At 39.3% G+C, this 21870-nt stretch overlaps 1 protein-coding gene across 5 annotated transcripts in view; it reads right to left on the reverse strand.

Annotated features, from left to right (window-relative positions):
* The window catches only part of TPP2 (tripeptidyl peptidase 2), a 71000-nt gene that overhangs the window by 7444 nt on the left and 41686 nt on the right, over positions 1 to 21870 (reverse strand). For 2 of the 5 annotated variants that reach the window (XM_045812762.2, XM_045812764.2), the window contains exons 16-27: positions 21610 to 21716; positions 19797 to 19951; positions 18540 to 18656; positions 18202 to 18302; positions 17495 to 17591; positions 16597 to 16734; positions 14156 to 14400; positions 13820 to 13898; positions 11426 to 11464; positions 5785 to 5936; positions 3503 to 3599; positions 1784 to 1914 (exon numbers count right to left, since the gene is read on the reverse strand). In XM_045812762.2, coding sequence (XP_045668718.1) covers positions 1784 to 1914; positions 3503 to 3599; positions 5785 to 5936; positions 11426 to 11464; positions 13820 to 13898; positions 14156 to 14400; positions 16597 to 16734; positions 17495 to 17591; positions 18202 to 18302; positions 18540 to 18656; positions 19797 to 19951; positions 21610 to 21716 — 1458 coding nt within the window. Of the gene's footprint in view, positions 1 to 1772; positions 1915 to 3502; positions 3600 to 5784; positions 5937 to 11425; positions 11465 to 13819; positions 13899 to 14155; positions 14401 to 16596; positions 16735 to 17494; positions 17592 to 18201; positions 18303 to 18539; positions 18657 to 19796; positions 19952 to 21609; positions 21717 to 21870 lie in introns of all 5 variants that reach the window. The other 3 variants (XM_045812763.2, XM_045812765.2, XM_045812766.2) reach the window with 2 other exon arrangements.

Consider the following 21870-nt stretch of genomic DNA (forward strand, 5'->3'; position numbering starts at 1 on the left):
TTAACCTGGAATTAAAGGGTCTCCTCTGTGGACAGGAAGACTTAGGAAAGACCGGCCAGAATATCAGCAGGGTTAAATGGACCTTCATATTTACTGAAATTTCCAGTGTTATTTCCTAGACACATGAGTCTGAAGACAGGATATTATTTTCACAAACTAAGAAATAACAGATGCTAGAAGGGATGGGGGCAGCTACTAGCAGAGGCCACAGTGAGGTCAAGGCAGCCTCAGAAGGGGCCACGGTTTCCGGCAATGAATTTCTCATGGGCGATCCAGCCTGCGACACGGAATGGAATTCAGGAAGTCAGCGCAGTGCAGACTACTCCAGCCAGAAGCCAGGGGCCCCACTGGGGACAGGAGATGTCTGCATATGACTGTGGGCTGAGGCGTAGACCCTGGAGACCAGGAGCAAGGCGCTTATCAGCTGAGGGCAGTTACGAAGGAAATGGAGGCGGGGAGGACTCAGGCTAAGAGACAAAGGTCTCTGCCTCCTGACACAGAATGGACAGCAGGAAGATGGGCAAGGTGGAGCTGGAGCCCTATTTTTCTATGAGAAAGAAATGAGGGGTATGAATCTTCTCAAGCTGGGTAGGAATGCAAGAGGCTGCTTATCAAGAAAGACCCAGGCTGGGACACACGGTGTGAATCCAGCGCTCCCGTTTCCAGCATTGGCAGCCTAGGCTGGCCACGTATGCTCCCAGCCTGTTTGCTCTTCGGCAGATATGGGGTAAAAACGCCCCTACTTGGCAAGTTATTTAGAAGATTAAGTTTAAATGAGATAATGTATTCAAAACATCCCAAATAATTTCTTGTACATAAATGGCATCTCACAAATGGACAACAACAAAACAGCCATGTTTGAGATTATTCCTTTGGAAGGCGGGGAAGGGTACAGACCATGCCAACAACCTAATTTGAATAAATTTTATTCTGCTTGAAAACTACTGCTTATAGATTCAGAAGAGCTGTAATATTAGTATAAACAATGTAATACCCAGAGTTTAGCATCAAGAACTTCATAGAGAAAGAAGTATTCTGACTGAAGCTGAGGGCATCACAGAATAGCTCTAAGAGGAGGTGATTATTTCTACCCTCGCAGGTAACGACCTCTGGGTGAAAATAAACCAAAGTGAGGGAGGGGAGAGCTGGTCAGGAGAGCTCCCATGAGACGGTCCTGGGAATTCAGGGAAGGTGGAGGCTCTGGAGGCCGCGGGACCATCACACAACATACGGGGGTACTCACCCAGCCCCACCCAACGACAGCTCTCTGCTTCACGTGTCGCACTGGGTTTCTTAAAGCTAAACCATAAACCCCCTTCCCTTCACCCCACGTAATACTGTTAGACCAGTTCCTAACTCAAGCTGCTTGTGACAGTTTCAACCTGACTTTATTTCTACTTGTGTTACCAGGCATTACAAACTAAATCTCGACTTTTTATGCTATTGGCCAATGAACAGTTTAGAGATTAATCGTAGAGGGTGTTATCTGTTTGCCTCCTCCATATGTCCAGTTCCTACAAATCCCCAAGTGGCGGGACTGTTTAATCACAGCTACTCAGGTGTCTCCACCACAACAGCACCTAATGGTAGAGAAAGCAGACTCCTTTTCATTCGCTTAATATCAAACAACTGAAAAAAATTATTACGAAATATCTAAGGGGGGAGCATCCAAATACCAATGACTCTAGGGACACAACAAATACAAGAAAGAAGAATATTCTCAATAATTTTAAAAAGTAACTAAGAAATGAGATGCAAGAAAGATTATTTACTGGTTAGGTACTTTTTTATAGTAGCTGCATCGGGCCTGGGGTCAGTCTTCATTGCCATATAAACTGCTAGGGCCGTTTGATCTATGTGAGAAATAACAGCATCTGCAGCTTCAACAATTTCATTAAGTCTTTTCATCCGTTCCTAGGGAGGAAAAAAAGAAATAAGAAATGGATGTATCAATGGGTACACCAAAGTACCTTCATTTCTGTCGTCTCAACTGTCAGAGTCACAACTCCAGAGCGAGGGGGCTGTGCTGTCTACTTGAAGCCCAGGGGGCTCTGTGCTGCCCCTACTGTGATTGCCACAATGTCAGCATCACTAGAAAACCCGAGCTCAGACGGAAAAATACCTAATACACATTCCCCATTGATGTTAGATGGGGAGGATAAGCAAGATAAAGGGTTCACAGAAATGCAGTGTTTTCTACCAAGGCAACTCCTTTTCTGGGCATCTTAGAAACACAATTGGCTAGGTTACTCCAGTCTCACACCACACGAAAACAGAAGGAAAGAAGAACTTGCTCTAAGGAGGGCCTGTATTGCATGGTGCACTGGGTGTTATACGCAAGTAATGAATCATGGAACTTTACATCAAAAACTAGGGATGTACTGTATGGTGACTAACATAATAAAAAAAAATTATTAAAAAAAAACTCGCTGATGAACATTCTTCTTAGTTTATTATTAAAACGACAAAGGTGAGAGTAAACAAAAATAGACCCAACAGAGTCTAACAACAATCACCATGGTACTCGAGCTGCTCTCAGTAATTCGCTCCTTTCTTGTGAGTCTTAGAGGTTGTTTCCTTTCAACACCTTCAAGTTCACTCTGAACCCCTGATAATTTTTTTAAAAGATTTTATTTATTTATTTGAGAGATAGAGACAGCACAAGAAAAGGGAGTGGCAGAGGGAGGGGGAGAAGCAGGCCCCCCACCAAGCAGGGAGCCTGATGTGGGGCTGGATTCCAGCCAGGACCCTGGGATCATGACCTGAGCCAGAGGCAAACCCTTAACTGGCTGAGTCACCCAGGCACCCACCGCCCCCACCCCCTGCCCCGGATAATTTTTTAATTGTTTATGGCTAGCACCTTCCTGCTGGCCAACATTATCAACGAGAGCTGGCCCACGTTAAGACAGCTTGGAACTGTGGCCAACTCTTAAAATTACCAACAGTAACAAAGTTAACACAAAGTAGGAGTTCTTCATTTGCTGCAGGTGTTTAGATCTGCAGCAGGCCAGACCCCTGCTCTGGAGGTGATGTCAGAAAAGCAACCCTCAGGATATCTTACTTACCACTCCTCCCACTGAACAAAAATGTGAGCAGGAATTCTAAGCTGAACTCACAGTAATGGCTAAGTCCTGTAATTACTTTAATGAAAATGGTTAATAGAATATTCAATTTGAAGAAACCTGGTTTCCTTTGGCAAGAACATAAGACAGGGGTGTCTGGGTGGCTCAGATGTTAAGCGTCTGCCTTCGGCTCAGGGCGTGATCCCAGAGTCCTGGGATTGAGCCCCGCATCAGGCTCCCTGCTCCACTGGGAGCCTGCTTCCTCTCCCACTCCCCCTGCTTGTGTTCCCCCTCTCACTGGCTGTCAAATAAATAAAATCTTTAAAAAAAAAAAAAAGAACACAAGACAAATACAAGGCTGCATTTTCATTCAACGTATAAACCTTACCTAATGTTACAAACAAAATGAAATACTCATATTAAGAATGAACATGTCCAACCTTTTCAGCGTCCAACTGATGAAGTCTTGCAACATACAGAGGAAGATAATTAGGATATGTTTCTTTCAATTCATTATAAATGTCACTAGAATCCAGCCTATGTATATAAGAAAGAGAGAAACACTATATTTCATTTCTTTTAGAAAGAAAACAATTTCTGTCTTCCTTATTATTTAACATTGCTTTGAAGTTCCAGCTGATAACATAAAGCATCAATCTGAAATATAAGTAACATTGCTGACAAAGATTATCATTATTTGCAGGTAGTATAAATATGCTTAGCCTAGAAAAAAAAATCAAATTGTAAGCATCAAGTTTTCATACATGCCAGGTATGGATGTATAAAGAGGAGGAAAAAACATTCAAATACCTAGAAAGATGAAAAGATCTTGAAATATCTAAAATGTGTAAGAAAAATGTAAACTTTTCTGAAAAATCTGAAGTCTCAGATGAATGGAGAGACATTCCATGTTCCCAAATGGGGAAACTGAATAAAGCTAATTAAATGGGTGAGGGGGAGTAGTACGCAGGGATTTTCCTGGCTTGCCTTGCCTGCCATGATACCACCACCACCTCCTGGGCTGGGCTGGGGTGGGGAGGGGTGCCCACGCCCAAGGCAGGCCCTCTGTTCCCTGCCACCCCACACTTGCTCATCACTCCACCTCACCTCTAGGCAGCTGAGCTGCGTGAGAGCCAGCTCCTGCCAGGAGGAAAGTCCTCTGTCTGGGAGCTGAGGGGCGAGGGAGCCCTGTGTTCCTGGCTGCAGGCCGCCTGGAGTTGAGGTGCTGCGTCCCTGAGCTGGCAGTGGGGAAGCAGGGAGTGGCCTGGGCTCAAATACCAGATTCTCACTTTTCTCCCTGAACTTTAGATATTCTTGAACAGATGTTTCTTCATTCATCCTTTGCTGCATGCCCTTACTATCATCTCCACAGGTTTTAAAAGGCCGATTTAAAAAAAAAGGATTTTCACTAGTTTCTGGCGGAGTGGGTTCCTGGGACTCCTCACACTGCCATGCCAGAAGTCAATCTCTACCATTTTGCTTCTGAAGGATTTACATTGTATTTTCAACTGTTTACAACATCCTACAGTCAGTCAGAGACTGACTTACAGACTCTGACTTCTGGTGGAGATACAGTCTAGTTTTAAGGGGAAAGGTAAGTTTGACTATAGACGGACCGTGTGACCATTCAATCCCTGGGAATTATGTTCCCGATATGCTGACATCTGTTCTCTAGAAGAGTGCAGGGCTGCAAGGATGCGTACGTGTCCAGCTAGTGTGGACTCCCATAGAAAAGCAGTGGTCAGAGAAATACTGCATAACACAAATGGAAAAAGCAATCCATCGGACTACAGAGAATAAATTTCTGCTATGTAAAAAGTAAGCTAAAACTCAAAAAATAAGCTGAGGGAAAAATGTGTACCAGTACAGCAAAGCATTAATATCTTTTATGTTAAAAAGTTAAAGGAAAAATCTGATGTCCCAATAGAAAAATAGTAGAGCACATGTCCAACTGACAGCAGCTACACGAAGAATGCAATGACAGCACCTAAAAAGCTCAAATGCTTTAACCTGAGAAATGCAATTTAAGACCACGGTAATGGCTTTTTCTCTTTTTGCCTTCTAGCAGCATGGCTTTGTTTGCAAGTTCACGGCATAACAGGCTCCGCCGTAAGCCACTGGAGGGAGTAGAAATTGTGACAGTCCCTCTAGAAGGTAATGTGGCAAAACCTATCAAAGCGATTTATAAGTATTAATAATACTGATTCAATAATTATATTTTAAAGATGCGATCTGATGGATATATCTAAAGAAACTACATGTATACAAATGTCCATCACAGCACCACAGAAAAGCTATAAACGTGGATCCCAAATACAGTATTTAAGCAGGTTATATTTCACCAACAGGACAGCATACTACATAGTCATTAAAATGGTATTTTTAAATGACTATTAAATGACCCAAGAAACGCCCAAAATCAAATAGTAACTGGAAAACTAGGACACAATATCATTCACACTGCTAATGCATAACTACAGAGAAAATAATAGGACAATGATTATCCTTGGAAAGTAGGCAAAAAAGTGATTTTTATTTTTTTCTTTATACTTTCCAGTAAAATTCTCTAAGAGCAAATCAGAATTAAGTGGCTAAATTAAAAGCCCCTGTAACCCTGCCATAATTACCATTCTGAATACAGCCTATGCACATATACAACACACTGCTGTAACTGGGAAAACAAAAGTAAACACTTAGAGGAATAAAATCCACTAAAACTTACTTTGTCATCCACTGAATTTTAAGGTCTCGTAACGCTTCAGTGAACTCTTCTTTTAAATCTTTCTCTTTCTCCGAATCTTTTTCTTTATCTTTGCTGCCATTCTTAGTCTTTGTTGGCGGAGGTATTAGGTAGTAATGGACAGGGATCACATCCTATGAATGTGGAAAGAGTCTCAGATCAATATGCTTAACTTTACATATTTTAAAATCATCTTCAGTACCTGAATATCTCAGAACACGGGCTGCCCAGAGTTGTACTACGTGATACTCCAGATCCTAAGGGCCACAATACATAAAAAACTCCAATCCGTGATCAAAGGAATTTTCTCCCCAAACTTTAAAGTACTGGTGCTTCTAAATCTTTAAAATAAGGGATGTAAGGGGCACCTGGCCGGCTCAGTTGGTGGAGCACGCGACTCTTGATCCTGGGGTTGTGAGTTCCAGCCCCACACTGGGTGTAGAGATTACTTAAAAATAAAATCCTAAAAAAATAAAATAGAGGAGGTAAGAACAAACTTTCCTCCATTTGAGTGTATTTGGTATTCTTAGTTTTACTGGACAGACTGGATTACAAAAAGTACTAATTACCAAAGTCTACTGGGCTTTCACATCTTCTACTTGAGAAGGGGAGGAAATAACTTAGAATTTTTAAGGAGATCCTCTTTTTCTAAGTAAATTTAAAGAGAAATTCCTTCATTCAATCAAGAGGACTTATTGAGGCCCTGTGCCGTGCCAGGTAATGCTGTGAGAACAAAGAGGTGAAGAACAAAGCAGACAAGGCCCTCTCTTGCCCCCTGGGAACATATCCTAGCGGGGGACAGACAACATACAGATAGTGAATTTTTTCAGAAGACACCACATGATATGGAGAAAATGAAACAGAATGCAGGGACAGAGAGAGGTTACTCGGTGAGATGGGGAACAATGCAGACGAAGTGGTGCTGGAAAGCCACTCTGAAGAGGGAATATCCCATTTGAGTGAACCTCCATGGCCTAAGTGAATGAACTGCCGTGGACCTAATGAACCAAACTGAGGAGAGGAAGAAGTGTCTGAAGACAGAAGATGGGCACATGCAAAGCCCTGAGCTTGTGTATACAGCAAGCGCAGCTGGAGGCACTGAGCATGTGGGCAGCAACCACAAGGAGTGGCGCTAATGGAAGAGAGTACAAAAATACAGATTTTATTCTAAATGCAATTGGTAGCCTACTGGGAGAGCTGTAGGCAAGGCAGTGAACATGATTCAAGATTTCTGCTTTTTGTTTTATGACTCTGGATCCTATATGGATGAAAAATGTTGGTTTGTTTTTAATACCTCTTCCTACTATGTGGAGAATGGACGATAGAGGGCAGAAGTCCAGAAGGAGGAAAACAAGTTAGGAAGCAAGCCTAGACTCCCAACACTACTCTGATCTAAAGAACAGGCTGTACAAGAGGAAGAAGTGGATGGATTCAGAAATCCGTGAAGGTAGAACCGACAGTGCTTGCTGATGGTGTTTAAAACTAGGGGCCAAATAAAACTGGGCAGGACGGGGGAGGGAAAGAGGAAGCCCAGGCCTTGATTCGAAGCATTCTGCAGTCTCAAAGATGCTCAGGAGTGAGGGAGACAGACACCAGAGGGACTCCGTGGATAAGCCAGACAAAAGAAAGAGGAGTGGTCAACCAGTGACAGTAGCGGACGTGGCGCCAGGGGCAGAAGGGCACGGTCACAGAATGGGGCAGCAGTGGCTGGTGCCCAGGACAAGAGATGCACAGTCTCTGTGGACAGTGGGGGTGAGGGCTGACCGAGAAAGAGATGCAGGAACAGGAAGTAAAGAACAGGAAGTAAAGAAGCATACATAGTTCCTTTGAGAAGTTTTGCTTTCGAAAAGAGCAATGTGTAATTATATCTAATTACATCCATTTCCATCCATTCTGTTAAAGCACATAAGTCTCCACTTGCAAAAACTAACGCAACATCTGGGAAATGAAATCCCATATATTTGCTAGATCTGGTTATGGCACGATAACCAGGTGCCCTTAATTAAATCATGAAGTCAATTTCACCAATTCTAGCTTCAAATTTATATTAAAAATGCTAAATTAAAACTTTTGTTTTAATTAGCAAAATTTCTAAAATCGGGAAAAAATATGTTACCAAACTTTTACTCTCCTAATCACAGTAATTTCAGAAAAAAACTTCACACAGGTTGAGACAAAAAAAGTATTGCAAGCCCCCTCCTTCCCCCAAATAGGATTTTTAGGTGTAAATACAATGCACGTATGCCCGTGTTAAGAATTTTCACAACTAAATTTTATTTTGGGGTATAATTACAATAGTAAATATAAAGAACTACTGTTGAAGTAGTTCTAATAGTATTCCAACATAAAACAGTAACTACTACTTCAATATGACTCGTTTAAAGCACATAAAACCACTCATGTGACATAACCACACAAATCCCCTTTCAGCATTTCAGCGCCATGCTCTGTCTGGGGCCAGCAACCAGCGCCTGCAAGCCAAAGTCGCATGTGCAGGGTGGGACTGGGCAAAAGAAGCAGGGGTTCTGCTTGGGCAAGCTCCTCAGGACCCTGCTACCCATCTTCCTTCCCTCCGCTTGAGTTCATTTTCCTAAGTGGGCACTGCTGGGGTGAAAAGTGTCTGCAAAATTGAAGTTGCTAATTAACCACCAAGCTCTTATGGGAACAGATCATTTCCATATCATCTGTACAGCACAAACGATATACTGAAGAATTCAAGAAGCAGAGACAGCCCCCAACATTTACCCTATGTTCATGTAGTCCTGTACTTCCACTGCACTAGAACGGGGACGACACTTGCCTGGAGGAGGAAACCTGGCAGTCCATGGAGATTCTAATCTAACGTGAGCCTCCCTTAGTCCCCCCTCCTCCTTGACTGATTAGGGAGAGGGGGAATTTCAGGATGGGAAGGAAGTCTCTGTTCTGAGGCAATTCCTCCTATGAAGCTCAAAGGTAAGGCGTTTGCTATTATGTTTTAGTACAGAAGAGAGAAAACAGAATTGAATTTAAAATGACCAATCCATTAAATTTATGATTAACAATAAATTCTAAGAAAGATCTATAAATAGAAAGAAACCCTATACCATGGCAACCATAAACTATCACTAAAAACTAAAAGCACAAGAGACAGGGAGAATTCATGATGAATGACCCTGGTGGGGTCGGTGGGGAGGGGATCAAGGTTTTGTGATCAGCATTTTATGTATTAAATATATCGAATTAGCAATTATAAGTATTACTATAAACCTATAAAATATTTCAGGACTAATTTTTTATTATTAAAAATTACAAACATGGCAGTTTTCACTCCTAATCAAAAGAAAAATGGAGTTATTTTTTGTTTTATCATGTTCACCTTTTCTTTTTGTCAGTATTTTTCCAACTTGCTCCTCCAGGACTTAGTATAGGGTCAATTTAATGGAAATCATTTTGTACCATTAAGTCTGGAGAAACCTTGATTACGATTTAAAAAGATAGTCAAGAGCAATCTTCAGAGCAGAAATGCTGAAGTTCTCTATAGTAGATACTTAACAGTAAGTTTTTTAAAAACCATTTTATTTCTGCTATTTGCCAAGTATTTTGACAGTGTTTGAACAATATCCTTGAAAGTCAAATCTACCTGCAAAACTAGTAATTATTCTTTGGGTAACATAACACACCATCATTTAAATTTTGGTTCAAAATTACAATTTCCTTAGTTCTTAAATTATTAGCAACTAAATTCAAAACTTTAATACCTTTACACAAACTAAAATAGCTATTTTAAAGATTAAAATCATACTGGAATGCTATTTATCATCTGTTAAAAGTAACTATATTCTTTCATATGACAATGAACTTAAATTACAATGACAATTAACTTTAAAAAGGTAACCTGCATTTTCCAAATTAAAACTCACTGAGATCCAAAGGACAAATCCATTGAGGATTATGGACCAAAAGCTAGTTGGTATTTTACTCTGGCAATAAATCAATACATAGATCTTTTTGGTAATGAGACTATAAGACAGAAAGAACTGGAAAGAGGTAACTCCAGTTGCCCAAGTTCTTTATATAAAGCTTTCCTAACCATTAAGTAATAAACTTCCCTGTTCACTTAATAGTTTCCTATCTTGGGGCACCTGGGTGGCTCAGTTAGTTAAGTGACTGCCTTCGGCTTGATCTCAGAGTCCTGGGATCGAGCCCCGTTTCCGGCTCCTTGGACCCGCGGGGAAGCCTGCTTCTCCCTCTCCCTGCCACTCCCCCAACTTGTGCTCTCTCTGTCAAATAAATAAAATCTTAAAAAAAAAAAAAAAAGTTTCCTATCTTACACAACCTGATCCAAACAAAATCCACCAAAACTCCCAAAAGATCAACCAAAATATATAATAGGAAAAATATACAACAGGAAGAAAAAACCCCAGCTATGATTTTGTGATAAGCACGTTCTATTTTTTAATGGGCTCCTAGAAGACTTTTTCCTCATTTTCTAAAGCAGTGGCTTTCAAGCTATTTTCAGGATGACCCAAAGACAAACAATCTATAAATAAAAAGAAATTCATTTTATGAGACTGATGAACGACATTTCCTACTTTAGTTTTCACCTTAAAGCTGGTTATATTTCATTAAATGAATGTACATGGCCCACAAATGGGTCACCATGCTCAGCTGAGAAAATACTGGCAAAGTGAAGTAGATATTCCTTCATCTGGAAAGACGATTCCCAGTGGGGCATTTGTGAACAAAGTGTTTACCATTACATAACAATATAAACATTACAGAAATCTTTTTAATAAAGGAACTTCATCTGTTCTAAAATGGTGGTCCCCATTTTCACATCACTACGAATTAAGAAACAGAGTTATCTCTTTTTTATACCTTAAAATACAAATTTTCCTTGCAACGCTTCCCGCTTGAACAGGAGAAATCACTAACACGCTGAATGATGCCACAGAGCTCACTGAGTATGTATATCCCTCTTGCTAAGTGCACTCAAAGTAGAATTCTGCTTTTTTGAGTTAAATTTGGCTCTAGCAGTCAATCAGATTGTCTAATAAGTTGTAGGGAAGTTATGGTCTTAAACCTGCTCATGTTCTTAGTGTCAATTTTAACCTGGGGTGGACAGTCCTTATTTCTGTTCCCACTCCCCACTGCTCTGTCTCTGCTCCTCCAGCACGACAATGACACAAAGAGCAGGGAATAAAGTTTTTTTCAAATTCCTTAGTAATCTTTTATTAATCAAATCATCCAATTTAAGAATGTTTTTAGACTTTAAAAAGAATTGTTTTGGCTTACATAGCTAAAAAAATTATATTCATTTCTCTGTAGGATTCTAGACATGCAAAATTTCAAATATTACCATTTGGTATCATATCTGTAGCTAAGAAATGAATAGCATTACATTTTTTTTTTCTAGACACATATAAAACAGGGTCTTCCAGTGATTTATGGCAGGAAAAAAACACTTCAGGAAAGCAGTATGTCAACACTGACAAGCTAAAAGCACTATACTGCAGAACTTAAAGAAAGGAAACTAAGGGAGAGATTTTTTTAAAAAGATTTATAATAGGTGACAGAAAAAAAAGTTTAACTAATATGCAAATAAGGCTTTAAGACATCTTTTTTAAGAACTGACAATCAGTACCTTTTTAAATTTTCCTTGTCGTTTTGCTGCAGACTGCCCCTGGGAGTTAGAAGGACATTCTGTAAGAAAACATGCACAGTCTACACAGGATGGAGACACCACCTCTGTCTAATACTTGTCTTCCAGTTTACGTCCCACCTGCGTGTGTCTCCGTACTTAGAAGGGTTAGGTCTACGATCAAAATGGCAGGCTTTTAAACAAAGCAACATTGCCACTTTCATTTTAATAAAAATGCAATAGGTCATTCCTAAGGGCAAGTTTTTCAACTCTGTATTTGAAAAACTGAGTATAGCAAAATCTCTTAGTTATCAAAGCACTTTTAAAAACATTAAATTTAGCTGACAGCCCAGAGTGATTTCAAAGACGTGACACACGCCCAGACATCATCATTCAAGGTGACTGTGCAAGGCAGAAGTAAAACAACACTCACCTTCCCAACTACAAAACCGGTAACAAATGCAAAACTACAAGGTTAACAAACAAGGTGCTGGCAAGTATAATTAACTCTATGCCTTTAGGTTTTTGCTCTCTCTCAAGAAAATCTACCCCGTACGTAATTGCCTGGTAAGTAGTAACTACAGTTAATCCCACACTTTCATAATTTATGCCTCTGAAAGAACGTTGCTAGGAAGTAGTAACTATCTCTGAATTGCTAAAAGTACACTTTTAATAACAATGCTTTTCTGTCATAATCATCACAAGGAAGCAGACACCTGAGAAGAGTTATCTGGGTGAGAACCCCATCTCCCCATCTGGGTAGTCCCATAGTTGGAGGCAGCCCTGCTGCCCAGGAAGTGAAGCCTACAAAAAAAGACTACGACTTCTTAAATCAGTGTGTCCATGAATTTCAATGTCATTGACTGATTCACTTCAAATGATACTAGAATGTATATATAAATAAGTACAGTTGACCGCTGGACAACATGGGGGCTTGGGGACACTACTCCCTCCCCAGTTGAAAATCCTTGTATAAACTCCCCCAAAACTTAACTACGAACAGCCTACTGTTGACTGGAAGCCTTAAGGATAACATAAACAGTCAAATAACATATTATTTTGTATACATTCTTAAATTAATGTAGGTTAGAGAAAATGTTATTGAGAAAAATCACAAGGAAAATATATTTGCAGTACTGTACTATATTTACTGGGGAAAAAAAAAAAACCCACATGTAAGTCGACCACGCAGTTCAAACCCCTGTTGTTCGTGGGTCAACTGCAGTATTGACTGAAATGAGACTCAAGAAATGTCAGGGCATACAATTTTTTAAAAGCACAGGATTCCTAAGTTATGCCTCTAAGACAGCAGTAAGTGACCTCTGGTTCAATAGTGGCAAGAAGTAAGTATACTTGTTAAGATGCAAGAAAACTATTCATCTTGATAACGGCATTTATGATTCCAGCATCAGGTAGTAGATCACTATACAAGAACTGATCCTAAGGAGAAATGCAAAACTGTAAGAATGACAACTTGGACTGGCACTGAGCTCATATGATGACAGAAGGTGACAGATCCACATAAACACTATTCTCATAATAAATTTGTAATGAAAACAGACGGAAAAGTTAAAATCGGTACCTATCCAGTTGTAATGTTTATCTCTAAAATATAACAACCAGAAACATGTTTTTAATAGCATAATTTTAAAACCATAAATTAAAAGGCAATGCCAAAAGAAATATCTCCTAATCATCTACACAATTATGCAAAATTCCAACAAGAGAAAGGTCTGTACAAGTGAGGAAAATACTGCTTTTTAGAAATGTTCTGACTGGTTTTCTAGAAGTAACCCAAGAAGACCTGACTTATTTTTATATCCACAGTATTATGTTGATTAAAATCCTATAAAATGTTCTAATTTTAAACATCCCATTTACTTAAGCCAAGTTTAATCTGGACCTACATGTTTCAAGGGAAGTTCAAGTATATTAGCCATGAAGGGAAGGACCAGTTCAGGGCCCAAGTACTTAGGCCTGGGAAAAAAGAATACTGAATATTTTAAAATACAATCAAATATTAAGTAAACTTTACTAGTAATTTGAGAAAAAACTACTCAATTTTCCCCCCAGGGAGACCTTCTCTTTTACCCATTCTAAAGTGTGGGATTAATTCCCATCTTTTAAAGGAATGGAAATTTTGGAATAGGTAATTTCAGTATTTAAAAAAAAAAAGAAAAAGGGGGCTCCTGGGTGGCACATCGGTTAAGCGTCTGCCTTCGGCTCAGGGCGTGATCCTGGCATTATGGGATCGAGCCCCACATCAGGCTCTTCCGCTATGAGCCTGCTTCTTCCTCTCCCACTCCCACCTGCTTGTGTTCCCTCTCTCGCTGGCTGTCTCTATCTCTGTCGAATAAATAAATAAAATCTTAAAAAAAAAAAAAAAAGGATACTTACAGCTTTCTTCCCAAGTTCAGTCTTTGATAAAGTTAAGGATCCTGCAAGGTAGCATCCAGGTCCCGCCCCTTTAGGTATTCTAATAAGAAAGTTCAAAAGAGAAAAAAAGGAACTAAAGAGAAAGTCTCAGAAAGATAATCAAGGGGCAAAACATCAAAACAATTGCATTCTGAAATAATTCCCATAGCTCAGATTTCAAAAATTAAAGGAAGAAATAATCTTAGTCTAAAATGGTAAGTGACAACATACCACAAATTTAGCCCAATGTAATGAGCTCGCATGAAAATATTAGAGTATTTAAGATACACATTAAGTGTAAGCAACACTGTCACTTACTTGTCATCAGGTAAGGAAGTAACAAAGAATGGTTGGTTATATTTGGGTGGTAGTGTCAAATTACTTGATTTCTTCTTTCCTAGAAGTGCAAGGCTATGATTTTCATGAATATCTAAGCTCAAGGTATTAGACAACCTATGAGAAACAATGAATGGGAGATCTTTAAGACGCTCCAAATCACTGATCTGCTCATGACGAATCTGTAGTCGAATTGTATAATCTCCTTTCTCCAGTTTCAAAGAATACTAAAAAAGACAACATTTGGAAAAAGTAAAGTTTAGCCAAGTCAACGGAAATTACAGTAAGAGGATAAACAGGAACTGTTACCACGTACAGAGCACTTACACCATGTGAGGAACGAACACACACACACACACACACACACACACACACACACACACACACACACACACCCTACATACAAGGGCCTGAATGGTGAGGAAGCAGGACCAGGAACAGAGTAAAGGATAAGGGAGCTGAAGGCAGGTGTGGCTCCCGAGCCCTCAATTTCCCACAACAGGCTATGCCCATACTCAGCTCAATCAGTATCTGCTCAAGACTGATAAAAGCAGTGATCTTCCAGTTTATGAGTCATTAGAAACATGTATAAAACACCACCAAAACTAGCAAAATTGAGGTGCCATATAATATCTAAGACAAATATACACACACGTGTGTATACACAACTGGTAATCTTTATGTTACAACCAAAATGCCACACACATTTATCACAGACAGGAAAAACAGGGAGACAGCAGAGACCAAGGAATACAAATCCACTGTGCTCCACCTAGTTAACCTGCTCAGAAGCACGGCATGCTGTATTGTGCATCAGCAGTTTCTTCTGAGATTTTAAAAGCAACAAAGTAATGGCACTGCAGTAATCTAGTCTGTACAGAGGAGATGTGACTTGGCTTACTTTGAGGAATAAAAATAAATCATCCCCTGACTAGTTAACTGAAAAAAACCTGCACAAATTATTTTCAGTCTTTGGCATAAAATTATAGATGTTACAGGAAATACCTCATTTCTTTGTAACAATATTTTAATCAAGAATGAAATTTCTACAAACTACATGATCAAGGGGCGCCTGGGTGGCTCAGTCCGTTGAGCGTCTGCCTTCAGCTCACGTCATAATCCCAAGGTCCTGGGATCGAACCCTGCGCTGGGCTCCCTGCTTAATGGGGATTCTGCTTCTCCCTCTTCCTTTCCTCCCCTGCTCGTGCTCTCTCACTCACTCACTCTCTCAAATAAATAAAATCTTAAAAACGAACAAACAAAAAAAACCTATAAGATTAAAAGTTTTTCTCCATTTAATACCAGAGTGCAAAGCATAGTGCTTGGCATATACCGTGTTGAGTACACAGTTGTCTCAGGAAGAAATAAATTTGAAAGTTCTAATAAACACTTGGCACTGCTGTACAGAGCCTTTCATCCAGTTCAGACCTTGGGTCATTTCAAGATGCTCATCTTATCTTAGATGCTTTGATCTTAGCCTTCAGAAGGGTGGAAGCAGTAGGCAGGAAGAGTAACTAAAATAAAAAGCTACACTGGGAGGGGCGCCTGGGTGGCACAGCAGTTAAGCGTCTGCCTTCGGCTCAGGGCGTGATCCCGGCGTTATGGGATCGAGCCCCACATCAGGCTCCTCCGCTATGAGCCTGCTTCTTCCTCTCCCACTCCCCCTGCTTGTGTTCCCTCTCTCACTGGCTGTCTCTATCTCTGTCGAATAAATAAATAAAATCTTTAAAAAAAAAAAAAAAGCTACACTGGGGATGCCTGGATGGTGCAGTCGGTGGGCATCCGACTCTTGGATTCAGCTTTGGCCTGATCTCAGGGTGGTGAGATTGAGCCCCGTGTTGGGCTCTGCACTCAGCACATTGTTTCCTTGGGTTTCTCTCTCCCTCTGCTCACCCCCTTAAATACATATTAAAAACACAAAAAACAAAAAACTCTGCCAGCTAGTGTTCACAAGCATCATCTATGCCCTCCTCTATCCCCAAACTTGATTTAGCCGACCTACATGGCTGAGAGGCTATAACGTCTGTCTTATAATAAGACAACCAACTGAACTTCTAGTGGTATGTCAAAGAATGAAATACAAAACTACAGCATTAAAAAAAACGCCAAACAGGGGCGCTTGGGTGGCTCAGTCGTTAAGCGTCTGCCTTCGGCTCAGGGCGTGATCCCAGCGTTCTGGGATCGAGCCCCACATCAGGCTCTTCTGCTGGGAGCCTGCTTCTTCCTCTCCCACTCCCCCTGCTTGTGTTCCCTCTCTCGCTGGCTGTCTCTGTCAAATAAATAAATAAAATCTTTAAGAAAAAAAAAAAAAAAAACGCCAAACAAACCCAGAAAAACAAAAATCATCATAAATAGGAAATCAGAGATTCATTAGTTCAGGAAATAGCCTCAGTTAATTCTAAAAATCACTGCCAGTTTTATACCTGATGTGGATAGGCATCTCCTGAACCCATCTGTCTTTTGTTCTGGTCAAATATAATCCACAGTTGGCTGTCAAATTCTGATTCATATAATAGTTCACAAAGTAGTGGGCAGCTTGGAGTTACTTCCCCACTCTTGGGCTATAAAAAAAAAAAAGAATAATTACTTCATATGATTTATATGATTTCTAATGTAGATCTATAATACTGTTATTGATGAACTTTTTACATTACAAGTATTATAAATATTTCCTTCTGGTAACCAATTTTAAAAATGCAGAACACCCAATACTTCGGCATTAATTAAAGGTATTTTAAGCATTAATGAATGCAATATATATTCTTCAGAACCTCTAATTACTTTATAAAACTGAAATTTGACAATTCATTGAAATCACTCATCTCCTGAACATTAAAACCAAATTCATACTATGTTTCAATGAGTTTTGCTGAAATCTGTTCCTACATAAATTCTTAGATTATACATTTACAGTAGTCTCAACTACCTTCACTGCTCATTCAACCCAAGAGTTATTCTGACTTCTCATTGTTTTAACACCTGCTTTAGAGAAAAGCAATCAGACCCACTAACATAATCAGACAGCATCTGGCATTGGACAGGTTCCACTGAATAGGTGAATACAAAAACTAAGGCTCAAAGGCCAGGTCACCATTAAATCAGAGTTTATGACTTCAGACCTGAATAGTACTTGGATCATCAGAAATTATAATTTCCCAGAGACTAATTCCAAATTAACCAGTGTTAATTACTTGACTCTATTTAATACATACACACACACATATATACTAAATTCCTTGTTCTTCAGTTTTTGACTTTATGATTCATGAACAAAACACAAAAGTTCATTTTGAGGTTATACTTTATTATATAAGCACTTACCTGATGAAAGTTATATGTCAGGATCATCTCATAAAGCTGACGATTGTTTGGCAAAACATCTCGTGATCCTAAAGGTTTTGTTTTTGCACTCAGTGGGCTGTAATCAGACAAACGCGTAAGTAGTTTGATTCAGGAGCTCATTTACTGAGAGAATTGAAACTATAATCAACAAAATCCATAACACAGCACAATAAGTGACGATGAGCATTCCTAAGCTCTGTCCTTTTCGGCATATTTTATAATATTTTTAATCATCAGCTTACAGAATTCTTTACTGACTGAACCAAAGCAATACGTATTGTTTAAATTTTGCAATATTATGGAAACATTTTCAAACGTCAACGAATAGTTCTTAACATAACCAGATTCCAATATTAGGGCAACAACTGCTAACAATATTAAGGACAGACAGGTTGTGACTTGCACCCTCCTGTCCACAGACTGCATATGGCAACGCATACATCACGGGAGGGGTCCTGCAAGTGCCACGCTGAAAGCTTCACATCCATGTTACTTAAGGCTCAAAGCTACTGCTGGGGCTGCCTCTTAGCTGCCAGGATTCCTAGGCTGCGAAGTCAGAAACTGCATTTTCATCTCCAGCACTCAGATGATTTAAAAAGATTACTCTTTTCAAAGAGTGTAAGAGATGTCCCCACTCCTACCATGGCAATGTTCAACACTTGTAGCCCTAAAACACTTAATGATACCGTAGTGTCTGGACCCAGCTCTTCAAAGTTATGCAGGGAGCCAGATCTTCATACTTCAAGGAGGACTGAACATCAAAACGATTGATTCCTTCCGATGCATGCTACAAAGGATATTTATCAAATTAGGTTCTCAAACTTTATTGATAATAAACTGTATTTTTAAACATTTGGACCTAAAATAAACTTGTCTAATGCAAAGTTTATAAGCATCCATGAACAAAGACTACTGTTATTTTCAGAATAATATAACCTGCCCATTAACATTTAAATCCAACCAGTGAGATTATTTCTCAATAACACAAATAACACATTAAAAATGATGGAAATGTGGAACTTACAATGTTTAACTGAGGAGCAGTACACACTATTCCATGGAAAGAAATGGTATAATCAATATTGACATCACTAAGACTTGCCCACCAACGAGCAATGCAAAACTCAATTGCTTTCCCACCCTGTAAAGAACAATAAAAATTACAAATGTGTAAATCCTTTTTCTCATTTTCCTTCAAATGACACAACATAAATAGTAAGTGTTTTAAAGCAATTCTAGCTTTCAGTCTTGTCCTATCTGTACAGCTGTGTGTGGAGTTATAAAATTACAGTTGCAAAGACAGAGTACAGGCATTTAAATACACAATTATCTACTCAGACTCCTACGGTGCTTGTCATAGAAGATCGCAGGCAGCTTCTGAGAGCACACACAACAAAATAATAGTGAAAACAAACTGGAATAAAAACTTCAGACCAAAGGAAAAATGGTAAGAACAATGATAAGAAAAGGCATATTATAGCTCTGTAAGGCATAGTCAATACCCACAGCTGAGTTTCAGGATCAGAGCTTCCTGGCAACCAAAGCAAAATGAAATTATGGTCATTTACATCTTTCTCCCTATTAAAAAAATTAAAAACAGAAACTGTTTTTAGTACTGAGTTTTAAATCAGGTTTTCTAGTAATCAGTACATTATGAAGTCTGAAGATGGGTCAGAGGACGCTAACGCAGATGAGAGCACAAGAAGCAGTCACTGGAGACCTAGGAGACACAGGCAAGATGCTATCACCACGTGAACACATGAATAGGCTTAAGAAAGAACATGAGCACACTCCGCTTCTATGGAGGAAGAACCACAGCCCAGGGAAGGGTGGGGACCTGCCACACAGAGGTCCTTCTGGTGGGAAGCAGTAGCGGCTTCACCTAGACAGCAAAATGGCCTCCTGTAGTCTTAACAGCTGGGCATTAATAAAATAACAAGTAGAAAAGTCTTAAATGAGGAAATAATCTCCTGCATGATGAAGAAACAGTCCCAATCAAGCTCCATGGTACAAGCTGCCAGAATCTAGCAGACCAGCATTTTCCTTTGACTACATTTACTGAAGAGTTCAAATGATTAATATTTACCTCCATCTTGGTCTCATGTGTCCCACTGAGACTACCCGCCTTCCTACTTTGTTTATTCAGTGTTGATAAAATATTCAGCCCCGAAACAGTCTGAATACAAACTATGAAATCAAATTCAATTACTTAGTCTTAGCCCATACCAAAAATAAAAAAAGTAATCATTGTTGGGATTTCAAATGGGTAATTAAAACTTACTAAGACAGGAAAAGCTTCAGTCAGTGTTCCTTTTTCTGGAAGGGAACAAAACTTATAGAATTCATGACTTCGATATGCTCTTTGCTTCACGAGCTGTACTGCATGCAGAACAAACTTGGCCGACACCTCAGAAGAACACGAACACACGGTAACTTCTAAAATGAGAGGGGAAGAAGCAAGGTTTTAAACTGATAGGATTTAAAACAGACATATGATTGTTTTAATACCAACTTTTTAGAAAACAACGCCTCAAGAATAAAATGATATATTCAAAGGAAATCTGCATATTTCCTTAAAAACAAAGAATCAACAGAATATTAATCAAGATGAAAGGGTAAGAAAATAAACAAATCAGTATGAAAATTAACAACCGCTATGCTGCAAACACCACGGGACAGCAAGCTGTCCATGGATGGACACAGTTATCCTCATCAGGTTATTTTCAAAACCCTTTGCCCCTCTGCTGCTATGAGGAAACTTGCTTTTAGCTGAAAACCAACCAATTCCTGATAAAGAGGATTTTAATTTTAGAAATTTCTATTCGTTATCATGCCTAAATTCCATTAGTGTCTATTTATTCAACTTCATTGGTAACTTCCTAGTCTCTCCCTCCTGTCTACTTCCAGAAAGTATGACCATCAACTACACATCCTCAGCATTATCCTGAGGCCGAGCTGGAGGCAAAACCAAAATCACTGTGAAGCAAAATCAGCATCTTATCTAATGCACACCCACTCTAATACAGGGAACTTAAAGCAAGGCTTACGTCTCTGGTTCACAAGGTCAAGTGGGCGCAGAGCTCTGTGAACCTAATCAATTGCTAAGAATAAAAAATCTAGTGTTAGGACAATATTTCTAATTATTTGAAATAGGACACATCTGTAGTACATTTTTTTTTTTTTGCGTTCTTTATCTCCCCCATTTTATTGATACACAATTGACAAGTAACATTGCGTAAATTTAAGTGTACACTGTGAGGATTTGATATATACATATATATTGTAAAATGATTATCATAATAAGGTCAGTTAACACATCCGTCACTTTACATACTTATACCAATTTTTTTGGTGGTAAGACTATTTCAGATCTGACTTTTAGCAAATTTCAAGTACATAATACACAATAGTTAACTACAGTCACCATGCTGGACATCAGATTCCTCAAACTTATTCACCTTATAAGTGAAAGTCTGTACACTCTGACCACCACCTTCCCATTTCCCCCCTACCCCCACCCCCAGCACACTTCTAATCTAAGATTGCTGAGTGCTCTGAGCTACTTCTATTCTGGATCATTCAATAAATTTCTATTTAAAAAACCTAATTATTTTCAATACCAACCAAGATAAATCATAATTAGAGCATTATAATTACTGGCATTTGCTGTTGAAAAGATATAAAAGTCAATATTAATTACCATAGATTTTCCTTTAGTATTCTTAGTGTACATTTTATCAGAGCTCACTGTTCAACAACTCCACGGGGCCCTATATGAATTCGGTAGCCCAGAGTTCAACAATACAACTCTGACTCTAATCATTAACGGATAAGGTATTATTCTAAACTAAGTTAAAATCTTGACTAGTTAAACACCTTAAGATAGCCTGGATGATTTGATGTACGAACCAGTGCAAACAGTATGAGATCTTAACAATATTTCAAACCTAACAGCAAATCTAGGGTGTCCGATGTAGTACTGTTAGGGGCAAAAGCACAGAGTAGAGATAAATAAACTGTCTGTGGTCATAATCCTAGCAGAGGTAGACGGTACATAAAGATAAGTGGTCAGGACAGACTCAAATGTTACTTACCAGCCCATGTTGCACCTTCAGGAACCTCAATAAAATGCCTTCGAATTTGACCAGGTTTAAAATGTACGTCTGTCAAGGCTAGATCATAATGTGATGATTCGTTTACTCTGAAAATAAACATAAATGGCTAAATGTAATGCTGTCACCCAAAAAGCCTTTACATTATAAGCCCATTGGTACTCTAGATTTTAACAGTTCATCAGATACAAATCAGGGATTTAAAAGTTGGTTACAAAACAGCGTGCACAACATTATCTCATT

The sequence above is a fragment of the Ursus americanus genome, chromosome 10 (genome assembly GCF_024610735.1).
Source record: "Ursus americanus isolate L20-20 chromosome 10, mUrsAme1.1.p, whole genome shotgun sequence".
Classification (NCBI taxonomy): domain Eukaryota; kingdom Metazoa; phylum Chordata; class Mammalia; order Carnivora; family Ursidae; genus Ursus; species Ursus americanus.